This window comes from Oreochromis niloticus, linkage group LG11 (assembly GCF_001858045.2).
Source record: "Oreochromis niloticus isolate F11D_XX linkage group LG11, O_niloticus_UMD_NMBU, whole genome shotgun sequence".
Lineage (NCBI taxonomy): Eukaryota > Metazoa > Chordata > Actinopteri > Cichliformes > Cichlidae > Oreochromis > Oreochromis niloticus.
The window spans coordinates 18,554,644-18,565,927 of record NC_031976.2 but is presented as its reverse complement, the minus strand read 5'-3'; the positions used below and the strand labels follow the sequence as shown (position 1 = coordinate 18,565,927).

The window sequence follows — 11,284 nt, the reverse complement described above, 5'->3', positions numbered from 1 at the left end:
ATCCCCTCGACTGAGCCCAGACAGGGACTCGGGCAGAGTAACGATACCAACACGCCTGAGTACGTAAAGATCGTAAGGTTATTGGCCAGGGCCAAGCACGTGATATGCAAAGGAGACGATAAACGTCTTGACACGAGATAATGCAGATCAGGCTCTGAGTTTGAGAAGACACCGCACGCCAGTGCATCCAGTATTTGCCAACAAGACCCGCAGGCATTTTTTTTTCTATCGGAAACGATTTTGGAGTCTCACACCGAATGAACCTCGTGTGGAGGCAGTCATATTTTATTAGTGTGTAACGCACTGTTTGAAATAAGCAGTAAGTGATTATTGATTTTTTTTCTCTCCCCTGCGAATTTGTATGCACACGCGCCCGTACAATCAAACATGGTTTAACTTGATTGATAAAGAAAATAATATTTCCACACTCCCAGTGTTTGGTGGGGTTTAAACCAGATTTGCAAACATTACATCTTTTTATTGCGCTTTAAGTAAAACGTGCAGATTTTTACTAAATCTACGATGACTTTTTTCCCCCACACAAACAACAAAGCTGTAAACACATCTCTTAAAGATATATTTGAATCCATTTTATGAAAGAAATCAAAAATCAAACCGTTCTCACGTATAGCAAACACAAATTTGGGGTCCACAAAATACAACAAACATTGCGCATTTGGTTGCACTCTCCCTCATGCGAGTGAGACGCGGCTGGAGGCCAAGGTCAAGTTGAAGTTGCATTGTTGCCAAAATGACACTTAAAGCACAAAGACAAAGAAGCGCTAAATTCCGCGGACTGCTTGGGCGGACTGCATCGGTTCCGAGTAACGAGTAACTTGAATTTGCACTATTCCCTTCCTATGATAAGACTTTGCAATTAAGTAAGAATAAAATCTATTTGATTTGAAATGATCCAAATCAAAACTAAAGGTTAAGTGTTTCTACATCCCTGTATCGTAAATAATAAGAATAAGAATAATGAAGGACTTTCTGGAAAATATGCTAAACCTATATCGTTGTAGGGTCACGTGGGTTGCTATTTTCCTGAGTAGAACTCAAACCTTTAAAAAACTCGGAGCATTGGGGCAGATATTACCATAAACAGGTGCTATATGCTCATTGGCCTGCAGTGCAACCAGCAACAAATCCAATGTTTACATTTTAGCCCGTGTGGAAGTCTGTGCAAGTGAGTCTGCCAGACTTAAAAGGTGAATACGGACTGGAGGGAATTTACATACTATTTTCATTTAAGATTTACGTGGTTATTTTAAGTTTGCGACCACAAACGCAGAGGAATGTATACCCAACTAAATTTGAGCACCTTTTTTTTTTTTTAAATATATATATGTTTTTAATAGCGTTTTCCCACCTTTTGAGGCCGTAAATCTTTATGGCCCAAGTTCATAGCTAATAGGCAAGAGTGAGTCTAGGCTGGATTTCAGGAAAAAACTCATAATGCTTATTGTTTTTATCGCTTTTTGTTTTTTATTGCATTGTCACGATAAACTACCCTGAATCTGCTTTTTGTTAAACATTATGCTACGTCGCATTTTTTTTTCCCATCTAAAAAAAACCCCGCATTTCAAAAGTGGCTGAGCTACAATAAATGAGCGCTGGCTCGAAAGGAATCTGAGCCAAGTTGTTCACACATTAAAAAGCGGATGCCTTTCTAAACTGAATATAACAGCAAGTTATAGCTCAAGGTTTTGAGCAGTTTACTCAACTGAACGTCGATCACTGACTGAAAATTAGTGAAAATCAGTTAAGATGATTTCAGTGTGTTCATACACACACACACGAACACACATACACGCTGACACATCATGCTGAATCTGTAATTACACATCTAAACTAAAGATTCAGCATTAAAGTACTTTGCGTAATTTTGTCTGAAAATTCAGTGATTAACTGATGCCAATACTGACCATGAAACTGTGATTGCAGATTCTAAATACTGGACTAATTATCACATACACAACAAAAAGAAGACAAAGAACCTAGAAATGTATAAATTAAATATAGAAGAAGACAAAAGACCTAACACAGATTTACTGATGCTTATAATTCCATTAAGTTTGCAGGGCTTGTTTTTCACCTCCTAATATATATATAAAAGGAGGGAGATAGATAGATAGATAGATAGATAGATAGATAGATAGATAGATAGATAGATAGATAGATATTTGTAAATTAAAGACAGAAAAGATAAGCCACCATTGATGACATTTGGAACTAAAAAATACCGAGGATGTGTTTTTTTTGTTTTGTGTTTTTAACATAATCAACATTAGAATACATCAACTTTTTGCAAACATTGAAAGAAGTTTTAGGCCATGATCAAATACACATATTATTTATTTATTTTTGAAGAGAGAGAGAGGAAACCAAACCCACGGCTGGATGTATAATTTATTTTAAAAAGTAAAGATACCATAACTTGAGCTTCGGCGTGTCATGCGCGCTGATGTTCGTGTGTTACTGTCTGCGGAGACCAAAGTGCAGCTCTGTTTGCAGTACCTATCAAGTAGATGACAACACAGCTCTTAGCCTACAGTGCTTAATGGACTTTTTATGGGTTTGTCTTGTGATCGCATGACCTATGGCACCTTGGCCTCTCAGTGGTTCTTGGCAAACTAGATCAGAAACATGCCGTCCTCCTGTCTGGTGTATGAAGTGGGGATAGAGGAGAGGGGAAGATTCCAAAACTAATGAGGCGGACAACCTGGTGTAACAGTTTACCACAGCTTTGTTTCTTAGCCCGACGAGTCAAAGCGCAAAAAATATGAAAATCTTACAGAGCGTCGAAGAATAAGTTGTTCTACAAGTTCTGCCCCTGCATGCGTTTCTCTATCACGTCGCATCCCATCACTGCATCCCCTCTGCAGCAAAGTTTCCCGTGGCAGCTGTTTGTTCAGCATTTTACCGTGACTACTAATTCAGTAAGACACACGATACCAAGTAACATTTGGGAGCTATTTAACTTACTAGTGCTCTGAAGCATGGGGTGAAAATTACGCAGTGCGAGTCCAAATAGGAGCTGCACAATGTATTTAAATCTTAAATTGCCATCTCTTTCGCGAGAATTAGCATCCTTCTTTCTGAGTGTGTGAAGTTTGACTGCATTTAATTGCGAGTTTGTGGACTGCGTGCATTTGGTTATTTGAGGTGCTTCCTGGGCACAACGTATTGCCATTGTACAAAGTCACAATGAAAGCGCAAGAGTAAAAAATAAGTATTAAAACTGAAGTCAATTTGAAGCTAAAATCCAAATAAATAAATCCGTTAAAGACGCCAACATTGTTCTTTATTTTGTTTTTTTAAACAGGATACCACATGACACTCAAGCATCAACTCCCCTATGAACAAAAAACAGAACAGCAACATAAAGAAACCATTGCAAAAAATAGATAAATATGCAGAGAGCAAACTGCATTTGTAGTTGTTCACTCTTAACAAGAAGGATTTCTGCTAAAATTTTAGATGCATAGATGATAATTCAACATCTTGTAAATAAAAAATGAAATGAGTGTTTTTACTATAAAAAGGCTAGATCACACAGGATACATGATTTCCTGACAGGAATGAAGTTCTCATTTGATTTGTCACACTTTGTTGGAGCTCTGAGACCTTCAAGAACAAAAAAAAAAAAGGTCCTTGTGGTGAAATGCACCCTAACTACCCCTATGTTAGTCCTGTGCAGAGCTGGGCATTGCAAGGCTGTGGACGGCGTGGAGGCTGACATTACTGGCCCTCCTCCTCACGCAAAAATTGGAACACCGAGGAGAAATCTTTATTGGCATAACCACGTGCGCACATCATACGATACATCTGATGGGCTAAGGAGCCGAGAGGGACAGGCGTCTTTGTGTTGGTTGCTGTGTTCTGAGCGAGGCCCAAGTCCTGAAAAAAAAAAAGAAAACAAAAAAAGCCCCACATACATTAGAAACACAACCAAAGCTGAAAATGTCATTCTGAAACCACAAGTTAGAAGACCACAGACACGTTTTCTCTGCGTTGTATTAATATAAGCTTGATCCCTTTAAAAAGAAAAGACATAAACAAAAGTTCACTGGATTATTTTACGTTTTGTAAGTCGCTGTCATTAAAGTAAGGCACAGAAATAAATACACCATAAACAAATACTTTATGAATGACAAAAAACTTATTTAAAAATAATAGTGGTGCTGCTGGCAATAAGCCGTCTACAACACTGAGAGGAAATGTTATGACTATAAAATAAAATTCCTCCCTCATATGTGTGACGGTGAGGTTTATAAACTAACCTTAGCCATTAGCTGAGTGCCAAAGCCTCCCTGGTAGTTATTCCCAGAGGGGACTCCTTCCATGACTCCTGGTACAGGGTTGTAGGTATCACTAGACCAACACCGGCCTGAACTCATGTTCAGGATTTGGGCCAAAAGTTTGGGATCAAGACCAAGTCTGTGAATTGAAACCAATGTTATATTGTAGCCACATGTTGTTATTTGTCATCCACTTTCTGTAATGCTAACCAAGTAAGCGTTTTCACCTGATTCCCAAGTTCATTGCCTCTGAAGTCCCAATCATTCCAATAGCTAAAAGCATGTTGTTGCAAATTTTAGCAGCCTACAACAAAATGGTAATACGTTAGGTTACATGAACATTTCTGATTTTGTGAAATGGTTACGAATGAACCCGTGGACACATGATCAGTGTTTCTCAGAATCACAAAGGCCAGATAACGGCTCACACCTGTCCAGTTCCAACTTGACCGCAATAGATCACATTAGCTCCCATGCAGCTCAGGAGTTCTTTAGCAGCAGTAAATTCCTCCTCTGCTCCTCCAACCATGAAAGTCAGTTTACCCGAGCTGGCGGCACCCACACCTGGGAAAGGGAAACCATGGTTACATACAACATCTGGTATACAGTGCTCCATTTTTTAAAAGTGTCATTTGTTTGATCAAAATTTAAAAAGAAGGCAAATTATCTAAGTTGTAACCAATTTAAAAAAAAAATATATAGTATCCATAACCATGCAGCCTTATTAACAGCCACTGTTCTATGCTTTACACATTCAGCATAGTGTAGAAGGACACTCAGAAAGATTTCATTAGTACATCCAGGGCCAGTGGAATATTTTTAGTGAAATATGACATTTAAAAAAAATAAATAAAAAAAGATCTTATTGCATTTTTTTTATTAGTGTTCTGCACCCCCAGTTTCCTGCCTTCCTTAAAATAAAGGTAAGTGCTGTGATTCAAATGCAAACAAGAGACCCACTACGAAGAAAAAAAAAAAAAAAAAAGGAAAAGGGGATATTCTGTCAAATCAAATCTTGTAAGTCATGGAAATGACAAAATGAGACTGTATGCGAGGTTAAACACAAAAAAAAATAAAATAAATGAATAAAAATATAAATATAAAATATAATTAAAATCCCCCCAAAAAGACTTGATTGAAAAATTAAGATGATCAACAACAAATGGAAGAGCTAAAAGCAAATAAGTTGTAGATAAATGCAGTCTTTTCTCCCACTGTTGGTCAGGATTTGCCCTGATATAAAAACAGCTGTTGCTGAATTCTTCTGTGCATTAACCATGCATTCAGGTTCATATGGGGTTAAAACCTTGGCAAATATAATAACCAGGTGCAAGCCACATGGGTGCCAAGAAATTAACCAACAGTGTCTTATAATTAATCCTAAAGTTTACAGGAACCCAGCAGAGGAGGACCAGGATGGGCGGAATATGTGACTCCCTAATCCTTCTGCGCAGTCTGCCTGAAGCCTTTTGTATTAATGGGAAATTAGAAAGACACTGTGCTGGGAGTTACAACAGGCAAGCTGAGCACAAAAAGCATGAGTAATGGCTTTGAAAGTCATCCTGAAAGGAGGTACATTTAAAAAACAAAACAAAAGCAAAAAAACCTGCGTGTTACGTTGTAAAAAAAGCTTTAACAACTACGCTGGCATATCAATGTAGTGCCTCTGTGTTGTTCAAAGGAACAGCATGGACACTTGGCCGAGGCATTTAACAATATAACAAGTAGCTGTGATGAAAGAGATAACCACCACTTCTGATTCACTTCATAGACACGCAGAAAGCAGTTAACGAGATCCACAGCTGTGTCATCTGCACAACACTGAGAACTGCCTGGATTACAGTACAAAGTATAGACGGAAAATTTATTTGATATTGAAGAGTAGTGACGTAATGGAGACAAGTATTTGGATTTTTTTTTTTTTTTTTTTAACTTCTGGTAATATTGGATATAATTTATTATTTGAATCATTTAAATATTGCCAAAATGTACTCAAAGGCACATCTAAAAAGATGAAAATCTGAGCAAATCTAACTTATAAATTTAAACTAGACACAAATGTATTTATTTTATAAGAACATTCAAAGAGTCTAGATTTAGGTTAAAACTGCTTCTTTCGATTAAGATGTGGGATTTGTTGTCATCATCTAGGTTTTGGAAGCATGTGTATGTTGCATTTGGAATGTGTGTGTAATCCATTTTTTCCCACCCTGTGTGTTGTACACTAACCAACAGCTTGCAAGGCTGGGATGATGATCAATTCCAAAACTAATGTTTTTTTGTCAAATGTAATTCAGAGTTGTCTATAGGAATTCTGCCATCCAATTCCATGTCATAGACATTCAAAATGAATCCTTTCTTGTGAGATGAACAGTTCTGGACATTGATTTTCCTTTTCAGTATCCCTCTATTACTCTTATTTCTGACTGTGGCCTTTGGTACAGTAAAGATTTCAGTCTGGTTTCTCAATTGGTCCTAACATTTATTCACCCAAAGAAACAACTTTTAAAACACATGCTGACTCAGTTATGTTCTCTCCGTGTGTGCTTTTAAGTTTAAGCTTTAACCACACTGCCACTGTACTCCTTTTGATTTCTGCCTGACAGAAAGAGAGATGTTCACTTCATTTCGGGGCTAAAGCCTGGTGACTGACGTGCTGTCAGAGCATGACATACGGTTCAGATTGCATTACTTAAACTGCCGCCACCACACAAAGACGTTTGAGCCAGAAAGCAGGACAACTTTAATCCATGTGCACTACAATGGGGTGGACGCATATAAATCATTAGTAATCTTTAGAGCCAGTCCATAAAAACAATGGACCAACTTCAACTCAAAGAAAGTGGCTGTCTTGACAGCGATGAGGTCAAGTTCAAACAAGCTGTGCTTCTTTGTGCATCTCAAGAAAACCAGAGGATGAGCACACACACGCACACACACAGCTATAAAGCATATTTGAAGGCAAAGCCGTTTCTCCTCCTTTAGCACGATGGTGGTATTTCTTATTAACTAACGCTAAAAAAAAAAATCTGCACAAATGACACTGAACTTGCAAAGTTAATCTGGCTGTATTGGTAAAGCCAGTGTTCATTAGAATTGCCGTTTTAATAATCTAAAATTCAGTTTTTCAAAAGCTTATCACATTTTGTGATGGTACAGGTTAGACCTACATAAACCTCGGGGCGTTAAAGTGGATCCATTTCCATGTTTAGATTCTTGTGCTATGCTAAAGTTACTTTGCAAGAAATTAATATTCATCTTGATGTAGACCCCCAGTTTATGGAAAAAAGCAATTTATATGGTCTCTTTAAGACCACCCATCTTTTAAACCAGCTTTGTACTAATTAGCTGCCCTTGCAAAAAGAGGTTGAACAGTAGAGGGGTGGGACACATCCCCTGTCACTGACGCAGTAACTGAATACTGGAGTAGTCAGAAGTCTCAGCTTTTGGCTTGGAGGAGTTACTTGCATATACAGTGCTGTTCATGACCACGTCCTGATTTCTTTGGTTTTTATACATGGATCTGAAACATGTCAGCGTGACAAAAAAAAATTAATATCAGACAAAGATAACCTTAGTAAATGCAAAATGCAGTTTTTAAATTATTCATTTATTAAGGGGAAACAATGGTTTTAAGTCCAAACTTGTTAGGTCACTTCAAAACCTCCTTCTTTATTTTTTTTGAGCCATTCAGAGGTGGATTTGGTGTGCTGGCATGTTTTGGATCAACATCCTGCATCCTTCAGGCCACACACAAACTAAAGGCCAACCATTTTTCTTCAGGATTTTCTGGTAGAGAGCAGAATCTATCATTCCATCAATCATGGCAAGTCGTCCAGGTCCTGAAGTAGTAAAGGAGCTCCACACCATCATACTACCACCACCATGTTTGACTGGCAAGATGTTATTTTTATGAAATGTTGTGTTAGTTTTACTCTAGATGTAATGGGACACAAGCACTCCAGAAAGTTTAGTTTTTGTTTCATCAATCCACAGAATACCATCAAGATATTTTACGGCAAATGTGAGATGAGCCTTTGTGTCCTTTATGGTCAGCTGTGGTTTTCTCCTTGGAACTCTCCGATGGATGCCATTTTTGTTCACTCTCTTTCTTATTGCTGAATCATTAACTCCGACTCCTCCAGTTCTTTAGATAATGTTCTGGGTTCTTTTAGAGTCATTTTGGTAGGCCGGCCACTCCTGGCAAGGTTCCCTACTGTTCGACGATTTTTCCATTTGTGGATAATGGCTCACACCATGGTTCACTGGAGTCCCAAAGCATTACACATGGCTTTGTAACCCTTTCCAGACTGATTGATGTCATTAACTTTGTTTCTCAGCTGTCCTTGAGTTTTTTAGATCGCGCCAATGGTAAGTTTAAATACCTTTCTTCCCCCTTCATAAAAAAAATCATTATTTAAAAAAAAAATAAACATAACTGCATTTTGTTTTTAATTATTTTAATGCAGTTATCTCTATCTAATATTTAAATTTCTTTGATGATCTGCAGCATGAAACCACTGTGGAAAAAAAAAAAGAACAACCAGGAAGGGCAAATACCTTTTCACACCATTTGACCTTGTCCATGTTTGTTAACCATCTACCATTGCTAGCCTACATGAAAGAAAAGCTGCAATGCATCAATCTCTCATGGCTATCAAAAGAATGTCCTCAGGAGTATTAAGATATAAGGACAGGTTATTAACACCGTTAAATGACTTTGTTCTACACAGTAATTTAAGGGTAGGGAAGCCAGGAATTTCACAAATACCATAAAGCTGAACCAAAATACTTCCATCCAGAGAAACAAAAATCTATTCAAATCATATAAAAATTGTTTATCAAATAAACTACTTAACTGCCCTGTAATATGTTTAAAAAACTAATAAATAACATATTAAACTTACCTCCTGATACAGGTGCATCCATAAAAACTGCTCCCATCTTCTCAGCATCAGCAGCCATTTCTTTTGACACAGCTGGGTCAATAGTGCTGGAGTCAATGAGCAGGGAGCCTTTCTTTACCTTTCTGTTGATAAAGGTTCAATTAGTTTACTTAAATCTGAGATAAGGGTACGAGCACGAAAGGGAGCACATATTCAAAGAGAAGCAAAAAATAGTACTTAAGAATGCCATTGGGTCCGGTGTACACGTCGATGACATTGGGACTAGAGGGGAGCATTGTTATAATACGATCAGCCTTCTCTGCTACCTCAGCCGGATTATCCACAATCTGAGGAATAAAGACCCCAAAAACAAACGGGCACATACACAAAACAAAAAAACGTGTTACATACATTTTTTTTTTAAACAGAAAGATGTATGTACATTCAGCATAACTACCTGAGCACCTAGCTCTTGCACTTCCTTGCAGGACTCTGGGAACACATCGGTAGCGATGACTGGGTATCCATGCTTCAGCAAGTTCTTCGCCATTGGGTTTCCCATATTTCCCAGACCAACAAACCCCACCTGCGTCTTTGAGGCCATAGACCTCGTGGATACTGTAAAACAACCACCAAATTGAAGATTATAAGACACATTGTCCCTGTTATTTATGCAGAGAAGTAATTTAATTTTAATAGTTATCTTAACTTCAAATTATGAAATTCATTACATTGATTTAAATATATATTGAGATGGAAATCTTCCCTAAAACACAATAAAATATATTCAGTCCATTTTTGACCTAGTGCATTTGTCCTGCAGTATCAAAGTCCTCTGATATCCCACAATTTTTAATGTTTACTTAAGTAAAAGGGCATCATTCATAACACACAAACTTATTTCAGTGTTGAAAGTTATGTGTTGAATAAATACCATTGTTTTGCCTTGGTATTAACATTAAAAACAGATGCAACAAATGCCTGTCTGGGGGAATTTTAATCACTGCGCTTTGTTTATTCATTTTCTTAATAATATATCTCTATGCTATCCAAAAGACAGCATTTTTTTTTCAAACATTTACATTTTTTCCCCTCATCAGTTTCTCTAAACAACTGTGAGATGTTATAAAGATCCAGACCATGTTTATGTCTACAGTGTGTTGTTGTAATATTACATAATGTGCCTTGGATAAAAAGGCAGGACACGGTAAGACTTGAGACCAAACGATGACAATTTTCGTCCTGGACCGTTTTGAAATAATGAGTAGTGTGTAGCTCTGGTAGACACCTCGCCGTCAAGGAGGGTGTAATCTTTAACAAAAAAAGATCCTTAAGCAGTTAATCGTGAACAGAATGCCCTGCAGCAGCAGCTAAACTCAGTCCAGCGAAAAATCTACTCAAACTTCTCTCTCCACATTTCAAGCCAAAATGCTGTTTTCACACCACGAAGATCCTTCAAAGAATAACTTTGGGTTGCAAAGTACGCGAGGCGCCCTACGTAGTGCGCACACGCTCTCAGTTTACTGTACTTACCAAACGCAAAGTCAACATGCTTGCAACACCTTCCCACTAAATACCGAGACCCTCTCAACACAGCAGCCATGCTTCTTTCCTCTTGACCTTACGTGTTACGTAGTAGTACGTGCAATGATGACGACTGAGCCCTCCAATCAATTTAGAGATCTGCACAGTACCGCCTACCGGTTTTGGCCACTGAGCTACAGGGGAGGGTCAAGACTGAAAAAAATCCATCCATTCTCTTCCGCTTATGCTTAGCACGGTTACTAAAAATAAATGAATAAATAATAAATAAAAATAACAGTATATACAACAGTAGACATCACATACTATATTACATATTGTATTTTATTTATTCTATTCATTATAAATTCCATTCTATTCACTGTGCCTGTGGGCAGTCACCTATGCATTCTGATTAAAAAGAAACTAACCTTCTATATACACACATCTCCTCTCTCTTTATGAATATATATCTAGACGTGTGCCCGATGATGCTTATGTGTTTTCTTGCAGATGACCAAAGCCACAGCTCCACGATGTTGGAAGAATTATTCAGATCCTGTACTTTAGAAAAAA

General features: G+C 37.8%; 1 protein-coding gene and 1 long non-coding RNA gene across 2 annotated transcripts; both read right to left on the bottom strand.

Annotated features, from left to right (window-relative positions):
- Positions 1 to 3,282: 3,282 nt before the first annotated feature.
- hibadhb (3-hydroxyisobutyrate dehydrogenase b) lies at positions 3,283 to 10,797 on the bottom strand. Its single transcript, XM_003454380.5, has 8 exons — positions 10,721 to 10,797; positions 9,645 to 9,805; positions 9,425 to 9,534; positions 9,209 to 9,330; positions 4,732 to 4,865; positions 4,529 to 4,605; positions 4,284 to 4,440; positions 3,283 to 3,900 (listed from the first exon to the last, which is right to left on the bottom strand). The coding sequence occupies exons 1-8, from the start codon at positions 10,788 to 10,790 to the stop codon at positions 3,742 to 3,744; spliced, it is 990 nt and encodes a 329-aa protein (XP_003454428.1). The 5' UTR covers positions 10,791 to 10,797; the 3' UTR covers positions 3,283 to 3,741.
- Positions 5,698 to 9,199, bottom strand: LOC102081354 (uncharacterized). The gene is made up of 2 exons (XR_269555.4): positions 8,862 to 9,199; positions 5,698 to 8,697 (listed from the first exon to the last, which is right to left on the bottom strand). It is a non-coding gene; the product is annotated as an uncharacterized LOC102081354 (long non-coding RNA).
- Positions 10,798 to 11,284: the final 487 nt, after the last annotated feature.

Coding starts and splice junctions, on each gene's coding strand:
- hibadhb (XM_003454380.5), bottom strand. CDS start 10,790: ATGGCTGCTGTGTTGAGAGGGTCTCGGTATTTAGTGGGAAGGTGTTGC. Junction 4,866..9,208: donor GGATGCACCTGTATCAGGAG/GTAAGTTTAATA, acceptor TCCCTTTCCCAG/GTGTGGGTGCCGCCAGCTCG. Junction 4,606..4,731: donor GTCAAGTTGGAACTGGACAG/GTGTGAGCCGTT, acceptor ATTTTGTTGTAG/GCTGCTAAAATTTGCAACAA.